General features: G+C 36.8%; 2 protein-coding genes across 2 annotated transcripts; both read left to right on the plus strand.

The window, feature by feature from the left end:
- The first annotated feature begins 539 nt into the window (after nucleotides 1–539).
- LOC149385720 (phospholipid:diacylglycerol acyltransferase 1-like) lies at nucleotides 540–6,035 on the plus strand. The gene is made up of 7 exons (XM_089625596.1): nucleotides 540–1,227; nucleotides 2,085–2,307; nucleotides 2,411–2,691; nucleotides 3,028–3,343; nucleotides 3,418–3,677; nucleotides 4,434–4,919; nucleotides 5,524–6,035. Exons 1-6 carry the CDS (start codon nucleotides 782–784, stop codon nucleotides 4,909–4,911), a joined length of 2,004 nt encoding a protein of 667 aa, XP_089481722.1. The 5' UTR covers nucleotides 540–781; the 3' UTR covers nucleotides 4,912–4,919; nucleotides 5,524–6,035.
- Nucleotides 6,036–11,437: 5,402 nt separating this feature from the next.
- CID4 (CTC-interacting domain 4) lies at nucleotides 11,438–18,358 on the plus strand. Its single transcript, XM_089626119.1, has 15 exons — nucleotides 11,438–11,724; nucleotides 12,912–13,073; nucleotides 13,313–13,462; nucleotides 13,637–13,758; nucleotides 13,997–14,187; nucleotides 15,104–15,281; nucleotides 15,363–15,596; nucleotides 15,991–16,118; nucleotides 16,198–16,267; nucleotides 16,356–16,389; nucleotides 16,498–16,796; nucleotides 16,887–17,027; nucleotides 17,280–17,378; nucleotides 17,497–17,559; nucleotides 17,973–18,358. Exons 2-15 carry the CDS (start codon nucleotides 12,932–12,934, stop codon nucleotides 18,000–18,002), a joined length of 1,881 nt encoding a protein of 626 aa, XP_089482245.1. The 5' UTR covers nucleotides 11,438–11,724; nucleotides 12,912–12,931; the 3' UTR covers nucleotides 18,003–18,358.
- Nucleotides 18,359–20,858: the final 2,500 nt, after the last annotated feature.

Below are 20,858 nucleotides of genomic sequence, written 5' to 3' on the forward strand. Positions count from 1 at the left end.
AATTTATGTGAGTGAAATAAATTGCAATATGCCTATGAAATATGATATTATTAATAATATAATATGTTTATTATCCAGAAATAGAAAGAAAAACAAAACAGAGCGGAAGGACATGGCGTGGAATGGGCTTCATAAAATATTAATCCGAGACAGATCTCAGAAAATTGACATTCAAAGCCAATAGAAACATGACACGTAAGCAAATACACAATCAACGGTTGGATCTAAACATTCCAGTCCAACCACCCATTCAACGACCCATCTCGAACTCAATTTCTCTCCATTCCATGCTCTGTTGCAAAGTATCCCACGAAAGTAACAAAACAGAAAATAGGATAAATTAATTTAAAAAAAATGACAACGACTTTATTATTATCATATTCAGAAAAGAAAAGAAAAATAACATCTACTTTACTGCTTATTTCAATAACGCACCGATTTAACCAAAACCGGACACGAAAATGAAGTAATGAACTAAAAAAACTGAACTAAACAACAACACAATTATATATAGAAACAGTAATGTGTAATATAGAGCATATTCGTTTTTGACAGCGTAAAAGCTTGCGACCACAGAAACGCAATCGAACTCTCCAAAACTTTTGGCATCTCTCTTCTCTTCATATTATAGTTGAGTTGATACTGTATTTTAATCCTTTCTTTTTCCCGATTAAATCAGATTATTTTTTTAATTTTTTATTCTCGAGAAACTCTCGGCGAAAAAACCAGCAGCGAATTTCGCTATTCCGTGTCTGAAAAAAAAATAAAAAAATAAAAAATTATGTCTCTACTCCGGCGAAGAAAAGCACCGGAGACGAACGAAAACGATTCGAATTATTCAAGGAAGGACATCGACGACAATGGCGAGGAAATTGAGGAGAAGAGAAAGAGGAAGAGCAGCGATGGAGAAGGAGCGAAGAAGTGGTCGTGCGTGGACGGTTGTTGCTGGACGATCGGAGTGGTGTGTACGGCGTGGTGGGCGGTGCTGTTCCTCTACAACGCCGTTCCGGGGGCTCTGCCGCAGTACGTGACGGAGGCGATCACCGGACCTCTGCCGGACCCGCCGGGAGTGAAGCTGAGGAAGGAGGGCCTTAGGGCGAGCCATCCTGTGGTGTTCGTCCCCGGGATCGTCACCGGAGGACTCGAGCTCTGGGAAGGTCACCCTTGCGCCGACGGACTCTTCAGGAAGCGGCTCTGGGGAGGCACATTCGGAGAGGTCTACAAGAGGTTAGGAAAACTCTTTTTTTTTTTAGGTCTCGGCTTTGAATCGAGTGCGAGTTTGTATTTGGTGGTGATTGGGAGAAGATCAATGTTTCGTGATTATACTTTGGGCTGACTTAATTATCCAAGCTAAGTTCAGTTTGTCGAAGATTGATTTAATTCTGAGATCTCTAGCAGCGAGATGATTGCGATGGAAGTGAGAAATGAAAGATGAATTAATGATTGACTTTACAGGAAACTTCGGTTCTGATTGACTTTGTATTGATTAATGATTGGTATAAAAGTGAGTAAAGCTGAATCAATGTACGGTAATAATAGTTTGCTTAGAGTCATTGAAATGTTGACTTAATTTCCGACTTCAGCTCAGCTTAATGAAATGAAGATAGATTTGCTCATAGCTCCTCTGCAACTGGTTGTGGCTTTAACAAAGTATAATTATGATAAAAGTGAGCGTTGGAGTCTTTAAATTCTTGTCTGATTAACAATGAGAATGAGAATAAAAGTGAGAAATGAAAGATGAATTTATGTTTCATTGATGATAATAGTTTGGTTAGAGCAAATAGGAATGTCGACTTTACATGAAAGCTTCGGTTCTGATTGACTTATGTTTCTGGGATGAGTAGTTATAATGATTGGCATAAAAGTGTGTAAAGCTGAATTAATGTTCGTAATAATAGTTTCCTTATAAGTCATTGGAGTGTTGACTTAGTTTCCAACTTCAGCTCAGCTTATCGAAGATAGATTTGATTCTGAGATCAACAAAGTATAATTATGATAAAAGTGAGCGTTGGAATCTGGAAACTCTTGTCTGATTAACAATGAGAATGAGGATACAAGTTTGTGATTTTTTTTTTCCCCCATAGACCCTTGTGCTGGATGGAGCATATGTCGCTGGACAACGAGACTGGTTTAGACCCGCCGGAGATAAGGGTGAGACCTGTGATGGGCCTCGTGGCCGCCGACTACTTTCTTCCGGGCTACTTTGTGTGGGCAGTTCTAATCGCCAACTTGGCTCGAGTCGGCTACGAGGAGAAGAACATGTACATGGCTTCCTACGATTGGCGGATCTCGTTTCAGAACACAGAGGTTTCTCTACTTTTTTTTTTTTTTTGTCGTTCTTCTCTTTTGTGCCCCGCCGAAAATGCGATGTTAGATAGTGATTTATGATGGTTGAATTGAGTGTGGTTAGGTGAGAGACCATACGCTGAGCCGGATAAAGAGCAACATCGAGTTGATGGTCGCCACGAACGGGAAAAAGGCGGTCATAATACCTCATTCGATGGGCGTTTTGTACTTCCTGCACTTCATGAAGTGGGTCGAGGCTCCGGCCCCGATGGGTGGCGGGGGAGGCCCGGACTGGTGCGCCAATCACATCAAGGCTGTGATGAACATCGGTGGACCCTTTTTGGGTGTTCCAAAAGCCGTCACGGGTCTTTTCTCTTCTGAAGCCAAGGATATCGCCGTTGCCAGGTTTTGTATCTTTCCCTGCTTGTGTTTAAAGACGGACTCGATTTTTTTTTTTTTTTTAAATTGTGTTTTCTAAACAGAATTTTTTTTTTTTGAAAAGGAAACCACAGGTTTTGCCTGGAAATAATAAAATCACGCGTCAATTCATTTATCAAATTGTGGTTCAATCTTCTTATTTCTATTTTTAAAGACTTTAGGCTTACTTAGAGCACAACACAAATAGCTGTTTAGTAGAATGTGTAATTTCCTATGAGTAGAATCTCTCGTTTGCATACCCTTAAAAAAACTTTTATCTTTAGCGGTTTGATTAAAGGGGGAGATTTTCTCATCAAAACGCAGGGCAATCGCGCCGGGGTTTTTAGAACGCGATATATTTCGGCTTCAGACTCTGCAACATGTGATGAAGATGACTCGCACTTGGGATTCAACAATGTCGATGATCCCGAAAGGCGGGGACACCATATGGGGTGGTCTTGATTGGTCCCCAGAGGAAGGCTGTGGTCCTAGGAACAAACAAACTGAGAATGACAACAACGATTCAAACACAGATAGCAGTGATTCTCGGCCAAAAACTTCCAACTTCGGAAGGATGATATCATTTGGGAAAGAGGCAGCGGAGGCAGAAGCGTCTGAGATCGACAGGATTGACTTTCGAGTAACGACTAAGTACTTCTTTCTCATCTCTTGCATAACATTTTCCCTGATATTTTATACGTTACTTTGTCACAGGATGCGATCAAAGGCAACAACATAGCAAACAAAAGTTGCCGTGATTTGTGGACAGAATACCACGACATGGGAGTCGAGGGCATCAGAGCCGTCGCGGATTATAAAGTGTATACAGCTGGTTCAATCATCGACTTGCTCAGTTTTGTTGCCCCGAAGATGATGGCACGTGGCAGCGCTCACTTCTCTTACGGCATCGCCGACGATCTCGACGATCCAAAATACAGTCACTACAAATATTGGTCCAACCCATTGGAGACCAAGTAAGAAGCTACTGTATCCCCTCTTTAGGTTTCTTCATCTTTACAACTTAGGATCCATTGTGGCTTTCATACCAATGCAAGTCTCACCCGTTCTTTCTCAAAATCAAGCAACCCATGATCTTATAAACTTTGTCAAGTCATTTTTTATCTTCAAGACGTGAGATCCATAACATAACATGACTCGACAAATGACCTATTTTCTTCTATTGGGTTCGTTCAACTATGACACACACTTGAATCACACACACACACACACATATATACATATATACCTTACTAAAATCCACGAGGCCCTGGCATAATCGACCGAGAGACTACCCCAGTGGCCGCAAGAATCGCCGTTACCACTAGACCAACGCCATGGGGTTAGAATACAAGGACGGAGCCACTAGAGGAAGAATAAAGGAAGGAAGGGTCTTTTAGCTATATAGTCAATTGACTTATAGCGTTTTGTATAATAGCCAACCTTTTGTAAATTTTCTGCAAATAGCCACCTCAACTTATTGACGGCACTCAAAAAGACAAAAAAAACCCAAAATATGCGGTAACGTTTTTGGGTATTTTTGTCTTTTTTAGTGCCGTAAATAAGTTGAGATTACTATTTACAAAAGGTTGGCTATCTAGCAATTCTTAGACTTTCAGTGGCTTATTTGGCTATTTTTTTTTTATGAATTATAGACCTTGTTTAAGTGATTCTATCTTTCACACGTGGCATTGACCAACCAAACTTTCTTGTATCGGTTTTTCATATATCAGGCTACCGAAGGCCCCGGAGATGGAGATATACTCGCTGTACGGGGTGGGGATTCCGACGGAGAGAGCGTACGTGTACGGGCTGTCTCCGACGGCGGACTGCCACATCCCGTTCCAGATCAACACCTCGGCCAACGGCGACGACAGCTGTCTCAAGGACGGGGTCCACCTGGCGGAGGGGGACGAGACGGTCCCGGCTCTCAGCGCGGGCTTCATGTGCGCCAAGGCCTGGCGGGGGAGGACCAGGTTCAACCCCTCCGGGAGCAGGACCTACGTGAGGGAGTACGACCACTCTCCGCCCGCCCACTTCCTCGAGGGCCGCGGAACGCTCAGCGGGGCCCACGTCGACATCATGGGAAACTTCGACCTCATCGAGGACGTCATCAGAGTCGCCGCCGGTGCCACCGGGGACGATCTCGGCGGCGATCGCGTCCACACCGACATTTTCCAGTGGTCCGAGAAGATCGACTTGCCTTTGTGACCCGCTCGGTACGTCATCATGAATGCGATACTCTCTCTCTCTCTCTCTCACACACACACACACCTTAGATTGGAATGTGGTATTCTAGGAATGAAATCCCGCTAAATTTTTCCGGTTTTCCACCCATCCGGTCGTTGAAAGTGATTTTCGTTGTAATTCTTCACCATTTTTTATTTTTTTTTTGGTAATTTTAGTTAAATTCCAGGAAAATTTTCAAACCAACAGTGTTTTTTATTTATTTTTTAATTAGTCAATGTTTTATCGGCCGCTGGTATTTCCGTAAATTGAAAACATCGTCTAATCATGGACAGCGGGAATTTTGAACATTGGTGTACATATTAAAGAATATTGAATAGATAGATGATCGCTTAACCGGTCCATTTTCATTGGTATTAGTGAGGTTTATATATATAGGATAATCACTGTCAATTGGTTGCATAAAATCTGGTAGCTAATGAACAAGGGAATGGTTTGTCAGATAAGGGTATTACCAGAACTTCTATTCTATTGGAGAATCTTAAAGACAACAGTTACATTATTCTCAATTTTATTTTTTATTTTTATTTTTTTATATATATTCTTGTAAGAGAGTCCTTCTGCGTTTGTATGCAGACTGATCGGACAAGTGTCCTCTGGTGACCAGCTATTTGTTGAATTAGCTTCTAATTTGTGGTGATATGGTTTGAATAATATCTAAACGATATCATGTGTATACCAAATACATGGGCAACTTCAAGGTGCTGCCATTGCATAAACTTCCAGGTGTATAGGAGTTTCATCGACGTCGCTTGATTTAGAATGGTATGTCTGATTATTCAACGAGTGAAACAGTTTTCGGCATAAAGGCCGATTGAAGTTTGAGATGAATAGGCAATTGTGATGATGACTTTTAAACATGTCTTCTAATTTTTTCGATCATTTTTTTTTTTGAAACGTATCTCCTCTTCATTGAGGAGCTATGAGCTAGCCTCTAACCATTTTTACTTCCGCGACATTCAACCCTTTTCGGTTTGGCCCCAAACTTTACTGGGGCGTAGAGCATAGTCTAATGTAGACCGCATTTGTTAAAAAATACACTTTTAATGAACCGTTTAAGTTTACTATGATTTACACGTATCAGCTTAGCTTACATCGCAAGGTAACTTAGAGTTATATGTTTGAGAAGATAGTTTAAGCTGCGCAGTTGAAGTTAAATTGTTTTTCAGCAACTTGAGTGGTTCGAAATATATAGAAGATACTAGTTAAAATATTATTGATTTTAATAAAAAAAATATTCATATAAAAGATATAGAGGCGTGTAAGAAAAAAAAAGTTATTTGAGGGGGGAGTATATTAAAAAATTCATATAATTTTGAGCTAATAATGTAAAAAATTGATATAAAAAGTCATGGTAAAATACTAGTTTCAAAAGTTCATATATGATCCTTAGCTAGCTTCGGGCCTTTGGCGCCACATGTTCATGTATGATCTCATGTCTGATCTCTTTCGCATGAACGTAATTATTTTTTCGTTAAAAGTTCTAGTTTCAATACCTCTTGTAATGGCAAGTATTGCAAATATATACATGTAATGCTCGTATTATTACTATCTATAAAATACCAAGCTACGAACGTCATTCTTAAATGACTAGGGGATTATTTTTTATTTTTTATTTTTTTTTTACATGGTAAAGATTTCAGTTCCACAACAAAAGTATATACCTTTGTGGTAGTACTTGTGGCATTTGCTTATTTTTGTGTTCACTTGCGCATGGTGTCTTTTTAAGATGTTGGAGCGTGTGAGCTACAGCAGACATGTTTGTTTTTGGATATGCACTTGATTTCCCTTTTTGTCACGATGCTGTTTTGATTCGATTTTTCACATAATACTTCACCCCGAAATTGCAGTTGAACCCGTAATTCACAATTCAACATGAGTATGTGCAAAAGATCATTTGTTTGTGTAAGGAATTTATGTTGTTCGTTGAATTATCGGGAAAATGGTTCGAGTGGAAGCGAGTGATCTTTGATTGTTGAATAGTGATTCGCATTAAACTGAAGTTTAAGAATAACATACACCTTCCACTCTCAAAATTGAAATCTAAGCTCTCAACCTCACCGCAATAATCACTCATATAATATTGTATGTAGAAGATCAAATGTATATCACTTGGCATCACCATTCATTTTACACTCTACAAGCATTATAAGACTTGCTATCTGTTATTTTATATTACCTATAAAATGTATATTCATAGTAATTCATGTAATCAATTATTGATGCAATCTCTTCTAAGTTTGGTGTTAAAGAATTTAAGATTCTACTTCTCGATTTTGATACATACTCTATTCAAAGAAAATATAGACAAATGATTGGGGAAAAAAATCATATTAGGAAAATGATCAGAAATTTCGATTATCTTGCGCGTAAATTTCGACTATACAAAATTGAAGATTTGCGCATGACAATACCTCGACTAACTTTTTGTAAATTGATCAGAACTTTCTTTGTTTCCTTTTATATTTATTTATAAGGATCAGAAATTTCCTACATTATTACAATTATAAAAGAGTTACCGGTAATTTAGACATTTCATATTAAAGGAAATTCCTTACTCCCACAAGTGTATATAATTAAAGATAATAACAGCATAAATACTCAATATTTTAATTTTGATACATAAATACTCATTTTTTTGCGACATAAATATTTAATGTCTTAATTAAACTTTTGTACCGTGACTACTAATTTGTTATCTTTGGACGGAAATATACGTGGCGGCCTCTTTTTTAACAAAAAAATAATTATATTTCTTAAAAAAACTGATATAATTAAAAAAATATAGATTTAAAAGTAAAAGAAATAAAAAAAAATCCCTAATTTTTTCCCCAAAAAATTATACTCTCTTTAGGACCCTGTCACTAGGGGTGTAATCGGGTTGGGTTAGTCGGTTTTTTCATGTGCTATCAACCCAAACCGCTACAACTAATTTTTTAGTTTTAAAATCCAAACCAACCCGATTGAAATGTAAAACCAAACCAAACCAACCCGAAAATAATCGGGTTGGTTTGGGTTGGTTATTTCGGATTATAATTATCGACAAATGACTTTATAATAACTCGAATGAAAATCATATAAGTGTATTATATCTAAAAAGTTTTGTCAAATAAAATCAAAATTTTACTTATCTTTAGAAAATTTACTTATTAAAATAAAATTTACGCATATTTTTAACTACCCAATGTTCATGTAGTCACAAATAATAAAGTATAATACTGAGTATTTTTTTATTTAATTATAATATTATTAGAAAAATGATATTTTTTTAACAATAGTACATATAAAATATTTGCAATCTTAAAAAAATTAAAGAATTAACACTATCGGGTTGGTTTGGTTCAACCCAATCCCACGACTATAAAAAAACCAAACCAACCCGAAACAATTGCGGTTTGGGTTGGTTACAACCCCAACTTTATCGGTTTTCAATGGGGCGGTTTAAAAAATAGTGTGGTTTGGTTTGGGTGATCGGGTTGTTCGGTTTGACGGTTTTGATGAACACCCCTACCTGTCACGGGAGATCTAGTCCATGTCGGAGCTATATCACTTCGAGGTCCATCATGGAAACAACATCAACGGAACGGCTCGGGTGCGAAGTCTGCTCGCCCGAAGAGAGGTCTGGCCCGGCTGAAAGTGCTTCCGTACAAGATATTTGGCATGCTCACGATCCGACAAGACAGCCAAAGACTTGTCGTCGACTTAAATGTACGCGTGCTTTACCGTGGCTTTGACCGCCTTGATCAGCTTGGTCGCGACCTTTACACAGCTCACTGTTTGCTTTTTGCTCCTGGTGGTATTGTCGAACTTCCAAGGCCCCAATTGGAGCTCCGTGATTCCTTGCAGATCCGCGAGGGAGTGATTGAACATGTGGCAGTTGAAGAAACTGCGTTCGTATTTTTATTGAACATCCGTGCAATCCAGCCCGCGATGGTATTTTGAAAATTTTATCGTCTTTGGCCGCGGCGAAATCTTCTAGACCACTGCCTAAGGAAGAGGTGTTCGATACGGCCCGAAGGATCTCGAAAGTGATTCGCCACCTAATTCTGCATCTTTCCTCGATTGTGTCACGCCCCGGGAAAATGGGGTGTGATTATTGAATGAAATTAAACACTAATAAACTTTACATAACTATCTCACGGTGCATACTCAGTTATTTACTTTACAAGTCCAAAGATAAAATAAAGAAAACGAAAATAAACAAACCTTCAACACTTGATAGTCTATCCATTGAAAACCGTCAAACTCTCGATCACACTAAACTTCGAGGTCTTCCTAACCCTTATTGTGGATTTAGGGGTCGGAAATTTTGTGTTATGATGTTTTGGAAGATTTTGTGACAAGTTAACGAGGTTTGTTTTGTTTGAGTTTTGTTATCGAGGGTCTAGGCTCGGTTTAGGACGGGCTACGCAGAGCCCAAAACCGCTGGTTCGGGACGACGAGGACGCGGCCCGAAAAAAATAATGGAGCTATCGCACGATCGTCGACGAGGCGAGGCCGAGACCAGGTGAATAACGGCGTTTCGGTTTTGGCTCGGAGACTCGCGGAGCGTCCATTTAGAATTTAGCGAGTTATTTATTTATTATCTTGTAATTATGAAGTTTAAAGTTAATTATTTTGTACGAATCGGTTTGAGTTAGTACGTTAGTACATTTTATTTTTTTTAGTCGGTTTCGATGTAAGTTGAAAAGGAAAAAAAAATTAGATTATTCGTTATTATTATTAAGCTCGTTTATGGATTTTGAGAGTTAAGACTCGATCTTGTTTTAGTGTTCGATTTATCGGTTATGCGAGCTTAATAATAATAAGTTTGGGTACTTTCCTTGAAATCCGGAAAAAGAAAATGAACGATATTCGTTTGTTGGAATTATTTTCTAGTTTCATTATGGATAAATGAAATTAGATTCGTTCAGAAAATGCAAGTTTTGGATTTTATAGTCAACTATGTATTGGATCTTACGATTTTTAAATCGTACGTTTGAATTTGAATATCGTGAATTACTCGTAGAATTCTGATTCAGAATCGGTTTGATTTTATCGCTATCGGACTCGAGACTAAAAGTCGTTTAGAGGGTTCACGGAGTAAGTGAACGTCTGGATTCTCGGTTTTAGTGAACGTTCAGGTTCACAAGACGAGCGAACGTCTCGTGGAAGAGCGACATAGACACTTACTCTCGAGGTTGGTTATTATAACCCTTCTCTCCTGATTTTATGGTTTGGCCTCACGTATATATTATTTTCGAAATGGAAATGGTTGTGAACGTACCACGAAACCTGAACCGTTCTTAGAAAATGTGGCAGACCTTCATCTCAGGATATCTGATCTTGAAGTTGAGAATATTTTCGATATTATACATATATCCCGTATTTGCAAAATAAAATATTTTGTATATCATGATAGAGTCGGGAACGTATATATATGAAGCGGATAGTGCAATCATATATATATATATATATAAGGGTGTGGATAGTGCACCATTCTGATCAGAGGACTGTCACGGGTTATGTTGACAGGGGCTCAGGAAATAGTATACGTTTAAATGGGTGTAGATGCACATTTAAATTCAATTGCATTTCTTGCATTTACATTTCTAGCATCAGCATCCCGTCATTTACATTCATGCAATTTACTTTCCTGCAAGTTGTACTTGTACGTGTATGGTGATTTACACGTATAAGAATATTATTATACTTGTACGTGTATGATGATTTATGCGTGACAATAATATTATTATTATAAAGTAAGTATTATTTTCGAAAATCTTTTTACTCAAACCATTATTATAGCACCTACTGGGCCTCGGGCTCATCCCTATTTCTTCAAATTTTTCTTATAATCAGGAAGTGAGAAGGAGAAGGGTTAGGAAGACCTCGGAGTTTAGTGTGATCGAGAGTTTGAAGGTTTTCACTGGATAGACCATCAAGTGTTAAAGGTTTGTTTATTTTTGTTTTCTTTCTTTTATCTTTGGACTTGTAAAGTAAATAACTAAGTATGCACCGTGGGATAATTATGTAAAGTTTATTAGCGTTTATTTTATATTCAATAATCACACCCCAGCTTTCCCGGGGTGTGACAGATTGCATCACGTAATTACAATTCATTGAATTTAAGTATGCAAACGAATTTCTTTGAGAAAATTGTATAGCAAGAGGGCATCGTAAATTTTTTTTTTACTTTTAGCTATGTGTTATTTATTTATTAAATTATATAATTATTGATGATTAATTTTTTTATAAGAAAAATGATTAAATATTTGTTAAATATGAGACCGTCAAGTGTATTTTCGTCCAAAGATAACATATTAGTAGTTATGGTACGATTAAAACAAAACATTAGATATTTATGTCAATGAAAACATTAAATATTATCTCATAATTATATAGAGAAATATATATATATATATATAAATTGAACAGGAAAGAAATATTTAATTAACAATAGAAATCTACCGTTATAATTATAAGAATATTGACTATATGCCTCGGGCTCGGTTTCAATTTCCGGATTACTTTGACAGTACTGCCCTTCTCTCTCTCTCCAAAACTCACATACCATATTTCTTCGATCGCACCGAGAAATATCTCTTCTCACTTCTCTCTCTCTCTCTCTCAACAACCTCTGATCCTTCACTTGAGCTCTCTTTAGAAAAGCCCTAATAGGAGGAAAGTAACCTCTTGATCGAAACCCTAACTCGCTGGGATCTCTCGGCCCTGCCACCGCGCCGACTCGGAGGTAGCTTCAGAGGAACCGCACGCCGCTCGATTGAGCTAGTCGAGGTCAGGATCGCGTTTCTGAGTTTTTTATTTTCAATGTCCAGTTATTGGGATTTTGATTGTCGAGAGTTCGGTGTTTATAGCTGGTTTCGGTTGAACTGTGTTCGAGGTTTAACGATAGAGCAATTAGGGTTAGGAAATACGTGTCTCTGTTCTTAATGATGCTGTTTTATAAGAACTGTCGTAATTGAGTGGGCTAGGGTGGCTAGTTATGCTAATATCGATGTTTGAGCGATGTGAAATTCCAAGATATCTGGTAGTTGATACTTTGTGTGCGAAGTTTCGAGTAAGTTTTGTTATTAGGTGTCCTTTAATCGCGTGGATCGTGTTTTTTTTTTCCCTTTCTTTCTGGAATTTGATGTTCAGTGATTCAATCTTGCCTAGGTGAAATTATACAATTGGCAAGACGTACTCTGATTATATTCTGTTATACCGTTATAGTATACGTGCCCCTTTGTTCAACTTTCATTGATTAGTGCTCATTGGGAACTTCCATAAGAACGTCTGAAATAAATGTGTGATCTTGTATTGCTTTGTATGTGTATTTTGTTATTTATTTTATCTCCGTCTTTATGTCAACCAACCATAAAGGAACTCACTACGATGCATATCTCCTGCCATGATGTATGTCTCATGGGATTTCTTTATTGACTAACTTTAGTAATTTGAGAGAGCAGATATATTTGTGAATATTGCGTTTGGTAAGTTCCTAGATGAGAAGTAACAAACTAACTTAAAATACGTGGGTCTATTGTCTGGGAGAAAATTAATATTAGCATTGCTTTATTCATATCGGCTCTTCCCCCTGATATTAGCTTCTCCCCCCTGTCCGATCTCTATCAAGTTTGGCAAAGCCCTCTCTCGATTGTATCTTAAGTTGTTCAACATTTCTCAGACTAACTTCATTAATCATTCATAAATGTAATAGTAATGCTTCCGAATTTCTTTTTGACTGCCTCATATAATGCATTTTGTCGAATCGCTGTCTTATATGTGCAATTATTATCCGCTTCTCTAAATGTGTTTTCCCATTTGACGTTTGTTTTATCTCAGAAGGCATTCGTCTATTCCCCTATATCTGTACGATCTTTACATGATTTTTTTAAAGTAGTAAGCTATTTATTTACCAGTTAAACAGTGCTTGTCAACGAAGTAGAGTTGCTTAAAATATGCCAAGTTATTTGCGATAGGTTGCAAGCCGTTGCTGAGGATGAATACGCAACCGCCTGTCCATTCTAAACCGTCGGCTAATGGTTTTGGCCGCCGAAGAGGTGAAAGAGAAATGGGCACGAGGCCGGAGATCAAATCCCAACCTGGAAAGTCAAATTCCAGTAGCAGAGTTCCAAATACTGGTAAGAGTAAGATTATTCAGTTTTTTTTTTTTTTTTCAATTGCCTTTTCCCCTTACTAAACTGTTATATCTATGTCCTCTTTTGTAAAGTTTATTATTAATCTTGACCGGCCTCCTGGTTCTTTGTGGGAGGTAAGACACGGTCCGGCTGTGCTTTCGCACTCCGCTTTTGTAACTAGGCTTTAAGCCCTGTTAATATAAAGAGTTTCATTTAAAAAAAAACTGTTATATCTATGTCAGGTAACAGAAGTGTTGGATATGGGAGTCCTTCTCGAGATCGATTAGTATATGTAAGCACATGTCTAATCGGTCATCAGGTTGAGGTTCAGGTGAAAAGTGGAGCTGTTTACTCTGGAATATTTCATTCGACAAATGCCGAGAAAGACATTGGTACTCACTTGTTCTGGTTTTGCTGAAGGGTTTTTGTCTCTGTATGTTCGATATTGTTAATGTCAGTAGGCGTCTAGGACTGATAAAAGAAGTAAGAAAAGGAGGAGGAGGAGCTGTTTTCATCCTTTAGTTTGTTCTTTTAATCAGCTTACCATGGTCACGTGCTTCTCTCAGGAGCTGTATTGAAGATGGCTCGGATGACTAAAGGAGGCAAAGCCGATGCAGAACCCATTAGCAAGGCTCCTATAAAGACATTAATCATACCTGCTAAAGACCTTGTGCAAGTTATAGCAAAGGTTTAGCTCCGTTTCAAAATTTCCGCCTTCTGATTTTTAGAGTCAATAGTATGCATGATTGTCAGCTTCCAATAAAAGCATTGTTTTGACTCGCTGCAACACGCCTTTCATTTTTTTTTAATACTTATTGTCAAAGCTCTTGACGTTCTATTCCATGTGTTACTTCTATTTTATGATCTTCCTTCTTAGATATCTTTGTACATTCGTTGCTGATTCGAGATATACTTCAATGTGACAGGATGTGTCTATTACAAGAGATGGATTTTCAGCTGATGCTCAGAATGAAAAACAGGCAGAACTTATGATTGATTCCTACATATCGCAATCTCGCCCTGGTGAGATGGAGAGAGAACTGGAACCATGGATCCCTGATGCAGATGATCTACAGCGCCCTGAACTGGAGAATGTTTTTGATAGCAAGTGGAACAGGTTGTTATCCTCGTGCTAATTACTCATTTTTAGATCTCGTGATTTCAAATAGATATTTTTTTCTTAAACCTATTTTTCCCTTGGATTTTCGAAGCAGTACTCATTCTTTTTAGGGTCCATTAGGAAAATAGCCAACTTAAACGTTTGACATTGCTAAATAGCCAACGTTTGGTAAATCTTAGGCAAATAGCCATTTTCATGTATTTACAGACGTAAATCTTAGATAAATAACCACCTCCATATATTAGGCCACGTCATTATTTACAGCTATTTATCTAAGATTTACCAGACGTTGGCTATTTAGCAATGTCAAATGTTTAAATTGGTTAATTTCTTTTCCTAATTTTCTGTTCTTTTTATTTGTATAGAGCTGAGTTTTAGGGGGCTTTATTCTATGTTATTGTGTTCTGTTGTAGTTTTTTTTAATATTATTTTTCCTTTTCTTTTTAGCTTTTATTTTAATTGTTTTTTAGGCCTCCCATGAATTCCAATTGTACTGTGCTTTTAGAGTTTTTTTCTTTTCTTTTTCAAAAGAATAATTTCACAAAATCAGGCTTGTTATAATTATATAGATATTTCTAGTTTGTTTAAAATGCTCGTATTACCAATTTTGAAGAAGTTTATGTAGCCAATTGCAATACGTAGAAATAGGATATCTTAGAGATGCAGGATCCTAACTTTGGAGTTTCGGTGCTGGTGTTTTGTTGCACCACAAATCGAAGTTCCTGAATCACTAAATCTTATATCTTGAGATGAACGATTTCTAGAGTATAGATAGATAGATGCATTATGTATAATTATGCAATGGAAAACAGAGAATCTTAATATATATATATACATTTATGCTCTCTTGTTGTGAATCTTTATTTATTTATAACCATCTTACGAGTTTTTCCTGTTTTCCTGTGCGTACTAGGGGTTGGAACCAATTTGAAGCAAATGAGGCATTGTTTGGAGTAACAAGCACTTTTGACGAGGAACTCTACACCACAAAACTTGATAGAGGTCCGCAGATGCGAGAGAGAGAAAGGGTGGCTCAGAGAATCGCTAGAGAAATTGAGGGAGAAGAGACCCATGATCTTCATTTAGCAGAGGTGAGCCAAACTTCATTTTTGTATTTCTTATCACCTAACTTCCTCGTAATGTTGGATGTTCTTTCGTTTTATGTGGTGCAGGAAAGGGGTTTTCAACTTGGTGATAAGTTTGATGTGGATGAGGAGACTAGATATTCCTCTGTCAGTCGAGGTAAAATAATTGATGGTTACGTGGAAAGTGAAGACACATTGTTGGATTCATGTAATGATGAAACTTTTGGAGATTCCTCAACCTCGTCCATTAAATGTGCTACTGACTGGACCAAAGGGAAAAGTAATGACGTTGTTCGACCATCGTCAAGCTCCTCCACTGTGGTAATTTCTTGTGCACTAATCGTTGACTTGTGACATACTTGGTGATGCAAATACACTTTGGTTTAGCTCAGGATTACTATCAGAGACTCTTTGTGCATTTGTTTGTGTCTGGGCTGTGGTCTTTGTTTATAATTCGGGAACAAATCATTATATTACCTTTGGTCATGTAGGGACATCTCACTTAAATAACTATGGAGACCATCAAGATGTTTCTATTATCCTTCTGTTATGGAAATTTTAATTCAACGTTGTGGTACGATTGCAAAGCAAAAACTATTAGTGTTTCGAGAATTTGAGGCCTTAGTGAAATATTTCACGAGCACGTGATTTTAAATCTTGGTGCCCCTTTGTTTACCAGTGAGTTCCTTACTGATTCGTTGCTGTTATTTTGCAGGAGCAAGCACGATCTACCCTATCAAGTGGTGTTCTGGACATAAGTAGATCTGATTCTTATGATCATACCGGACATCCGGCATCAGAATCACCTTTTAAAAGTTCTTCCACCACGACCAGTGAAAGCAGGTGCTCTTTTCTGGTTCTGATGTTTCTAATATATTCAATCCAGTGGTTCTGTGACTAACTTTGATGTCTGAAATTCTAGGAGGCCGGAGAACCAACTTAGCGAACATGGAGGCATAAATGAGACTAATGGATCTTCAGAAAAGAAGCCTGTGAGTGTAAAAACAATTATTGGTTCTCCTTAAATATATTAAACGCTGTATATATCCTTATTTTGTTTGCTTTCACACATTGATACAGTCTGCTGAGGGTTCCCCGTCGTCAAAATCTGATGGTGAGTGCCAAAGTCTAATACTTCACCATTTTGTTTTCATATCTCATCTCAGTGCTTAAAATAGTGTGAATTGTGCCTTGTAAAGCCGTGTTGTTTATGCGATTGTAGATGCATCATCAGTGGTGACTGGGAAGAAAGATGGCGCTGATAAAGAAGCATCTCATAATGCCAATTCTTCCGCCTCGTCTCGTGTTTCAGCGAAGGCTAATGAGAAATTGAATACCAGCGGTGAACTGGTAGAAGGTTCGGCTACTGGAAAACCACCTCACAGAAGGCCTGGTAGTTCTGCATCTTCCAGGTCTGACTATGTGGCTCCTCCTTCTACTTCAAGCGGTCCTGGTTTATCACCGACCTCCTCTGTTGCTTCATTAGCCTCTGAAAAATCATCATTGAATCCCTATGCAAAGGTACTGGTACATTCGCGTCTTACACAGCCGCACCTGCATTCACGTTACACCCGTTCTGATATGTATGTTTTGCGATTCTCTTGATATTAGGAATTCAAACTCAACGCAAATGCTAAGAGTTATGTTCCATCGCATTCGCCTGTGAGGCCTCCCTCACCTATAGCTGATGGGTCTTACTATTTTCAAGCTAATATGCCCTCTGTTCCACAAATTCCTGGCATGCATGTTGGAGTAAGTTTATTCAACATTGGTTCTTCTGATTTTTTTGTTTATCATAGCTCACTTTTCATTACCCCAATGCCCATCTTTATCATTTTATAGTATAAAGATTTTGCTCATCTGATACACTTAACAGCTAGATTCAAGAGTATCATGTTTTAAGGGAACAAATTCTAGTTTCATCCAAGAAAATGCACCGACTGTGTTGAATGAGAGTCGTTTCTATCACGCGCTGCTAACACAACCAACTTGTGATAATTGCAGATGGCAGCCCCGTTTGGGCAGCAGCCGGTTGTGTATAACGCACAAGCTGCACCGCTACAAGCACCGCCACAGGCGTATTTTCACCCCAATGGACCTCAGGTACAACTTTTTTTAATCACATCCTTGAACCCTTGTTAACATCATTTCGGTGATGAAGCAAATCACACTTATCTTAGCTGCATTTTTTATTTTTTATATGGTTTATCCTGAATTGTAGTATGCGCCCCAGATGTTTGTTCATCCTCGGCAAGTTGTCTACATGCCAGGCTACCACCAACCCGTAAGCAATATTTTCTTCTTTTTTGTTCCAATAAAATTTGTTACATGTGTCTATACTCTTGTCTCGTTGTAGAGTAGAGTTGATCTTTGTAGAAAATGAAGTACCTTAGTCGCTGAATTTGGTAGTAGCACTGAGGAAGCCGCGTATTACACTACGTACTTGAGATTTAGACTCTGCCAAATATATGACATTTACTCCTGGCTGACTATATTTGGTGCTGAAATTCAGCAACTTTGAGCGTTCGGTTAATGATAGAAAAAAGTGCCACTACAAAATTTCCTTTACATAGTACATATACAAAAGAAAACTGATTTCCTAACATTTTGATCTCTCGTATTCTTTTGCCCCACTACTGGTTCTCTTCATCTCTAATTTGCTAATAGAAATCATGGGTCTGGTTTCGAATTATGCAGGAAGCGCAATACAGAGGGCGAGATTATTGACTTGTTTGCCCTCCCAATCATTCTTGGTTTTGCTTTGGTCGAGCACCGAAGAATAAACTCCCCCTCAGAGACTCGTTGTAAAACCTGTCGACAAAAGTGGGCTACTGATCTCATAATTGACCTGTGTGGTAGAGGATTTGTTTTTTCTTCTTTTTTTCCGGGATAAAGCTTCATGACCTCCTTTTATCTTCTTTTTTCTTTAACCCATATTATTTCAGGATTTCCCAATTCCATATAGTTTTTTTTTTCCCTACAATACACAATCTCATTCTCTTAATTTTTTTTTTATTAATTATGCTGCTTATAATTTATTTTAGACAGTTTTTATATATTAATCCTGATTTGAGTGGATGGAAGCTGAAATTTTGTACACGTTTTTTTTTTTTTTTTTTTTTTTTTTTTTTATAGCTTTCGACGAAACCTCACTATCATGTTATTGAGTTCACATTAATTGGTTAGCATGGGTTTATAAAATTGCAGTGATCTTAACATGATATAAATATGGTCATTGTGCCAGCTCGGTTCTGCTGGGCAACAAAGGCTTTCTTAGGGTTTTAACCACTTTTTTCCTTCCCTAGGGCTTGATGCGGTAATAAATGATACTATCAAATTACCGAACTTTATGCTGTGTTGAAGAGAGTATGTAAGAGAGAATTCTCAGGATTAACATATTCTCTTATTTTTCTCCATTATAACTGAGGAACATTTTCTCTACGTGATGGAAAATAGACAAGTAAAAAGCAATATCTGCAAACTAGAAAGTGCTTTCTAGAAACTCCATAGCATTAAGCTTGAGCCTACGACACCTAATTGACTTTACGTTTTGACAAATATTTTTTATTTTCTTTTCCGAGATTGTCACAAAGTGTAACAGCAGTTGTTGCATCATCGTATGTATACAACAAGCTCTTGTGTTCCTTTATTATTAAAGTATAAATGTGACGATAGAGAGAGAGTGGGAGGTATATATATATATTTAGAATAGAGAGAAAGGACAAATGTTTTAACATTTTTTTTAATATTCTTGGTTTCATTAGTTAAATATAGCAATGACTTACAATCAATCACCTACATTAAAATACATCATTATTTGCAAAAAGGAAAAAATATACGTATTAAGAATAGGACACGTAAATATAAAAAAAAAAAGAAAAAAAAGAATAGGACACGTAAATTAGTTGTCCTACTGACAGACAGCCATAGCCCCCCATTTAATGAAATATTGTTTGGGTATCTAATCAATCTTATTTTGATGACGTAGATTCTCTAACATATAACCATAATTTGCGAACTATAAGTAAATTAACTCAAGTAAGATTATTTTAAACTGAATTAAATTTAATCTCAACGAACTATAAAGACAAAATGTAAGCTTTATGAAGACTGAATTAAAATTAATCGAAACAGGATTAAATTTAATGAAAACTTATACTCTCAATTGGTTATTTTGCAAAAGTCATAGTTTGAATTGGTTATTTCGTACCATTTTTAATATATCTATAAAGAAATATTAGCCTCGGATATTTATGTTTTGTACCATAATTTATAAGCATACGCAGTTACACTTACACGGAATTATTAATATAACATGTCACGCATAATAGCCCACATGATGGTGTGATCTGATTTGTTATAACATAATATATATTATATATATACATATATTTGATGATCACTTATTGTCATTGGCATTCTAATATTATTGCTTTTGAATCAAATATTGGTGTGCCATATGAATAGAAGAGGGTCCACAATATTTTAACAAGTAGCCATTATTTGACTCGTTCATTCTTTATTTTGGAATCTGCATTTGGAATCGTGCTTGTCATTGTAATGGATACAATTATCATATTATAAAATGTCATCAAAGATAAGATCATTCTTCATTTCTTATTGCAATTTCACTTCCTACAGCGAAAGCATAACTAATAAAGAAACTATTACTTGGTCATAATTAAAACTAGAAAGACAACAGTATCCCTGGCTGAAATTAAACAACCTAGGATTATAGTTTAGGACCTTAGGTGCTCTTTTTTCTGTGGATTCTTCTTCCCCACTTTGATAATAATATTTCTTGAAAAAAAAAGTGATTATTTTCTTGAATACTTTAACGAATAAAACCAATAATTTAGTCCGTCAAACTAGCAGTCGGGTGAAAATGAAAATTAAATTTATACCATTTTGGCATTTTAGTCACTATTCACTAGATTGAATTCCATTATGTGTAACTTGGTGTCAATAAACAAGTAAAAGCATTATCTACACGATAGATATGATGAATATCGAAGTCAGAATCTGATGAACAAACTCTTGGAGAGTTTTTGTTATATTTTATCATATTTAAAAAAGAGTGAGAAAAAAAAATCAAAACATAACAAAACAAAAACTCTTGGAGAATTCAGAATGGGTTGGTGGGTGATTAGTTGCTCTCAGAACCATTATATCTATCGCCAGGAAATTAATCCTTTAATAACTATTCATTATTTAACTAGAAGAAAGGGCCCATGGCTATTTTGTAATAAATGATGTATTTCAGGTTTATTAAACGAAAAGCTACCCCTACACCCCTACATCCCTATTTTGTCAAAAAATATTTTGGTTGTATACCCCTTATTTTCAAAATATCTTAAATTAGATTTTTTATTTATTTTTGAACAAAATCACCCCTTTATACAATTTTTTTCAAAAAAAAAATTCATATTTTTCTATATCTCCAACTCTTTATTTTAACTCTTTTGAAAATATCTGATGACTTTCAACGAACATGCGCAAAACTCATTTAAAAAATCAAATTTTTCACGTTTGAATATATTGTTGAAAAAAATGATAAATGTCATCGCTAACCATAGAAAATCA

This window comes from Urtica dioica, chromosome 9 (genome assembly GCF_054948205.1).
Source record: "Urtica dioica subsp. dioica isolate 48M chromosome 9, U.dioica_male_clone48M_v1_H2, whole genome shotgun sequence".
Lineage (NCBI taxonomy): Eukaryota > Viridiplantae > Streptophyta > Magnoliopsida > Rosales > Urticaceae > Urtica > Urtica dioica.

Excerpts from the sequence above, each read along its gene's own strand:
- LOC149385720 (XM_089625596.1), top strand. The coding sequence starts at position 782 with ATGTCTCTACTCCGGCGAAGAAAAGCACCGGAGACGAACGAAAACGAT. Across the intron at positions 1,228-2,084 it reads TTCGGAGAGGTCTACAAGAG|ACCCTTGTGCTGGATGGAGC; the intron begins GTTAGGAAAACT and ends TTTCCCCCATAG. Across the intron at positions 2,692-3,027 it reads AAGGATATCGCCGTTGCCAG|GGCAATCGCGCCGGGGTTTT; the intron begins GTTTTGTATCTT and ends ATCAAAACGCAG.
- CID4 (XM_089626119.1), top strand. The coding sequence starts at position 12,932 with ATGAATACGCAACCGCCTGTCCATTCTAAACCGTCGGCTAATGGTTTT. Across the intron at positions 17,028-17,279 it reads TTCCTGGCATGCATGTTGGA|ATGGCAGCCCCGTTTGGGCA; the intron begins GTAAGTTTATTC and ends TGATAATTGCAG. Across the intron at positions 17,560-17,972 it reads TGCCAGGCTACCACCAACCC|GAAGCGCAATACAGAGGGCG; the intron begins GTAAGCAATATT and ends CGAATTATGCAG.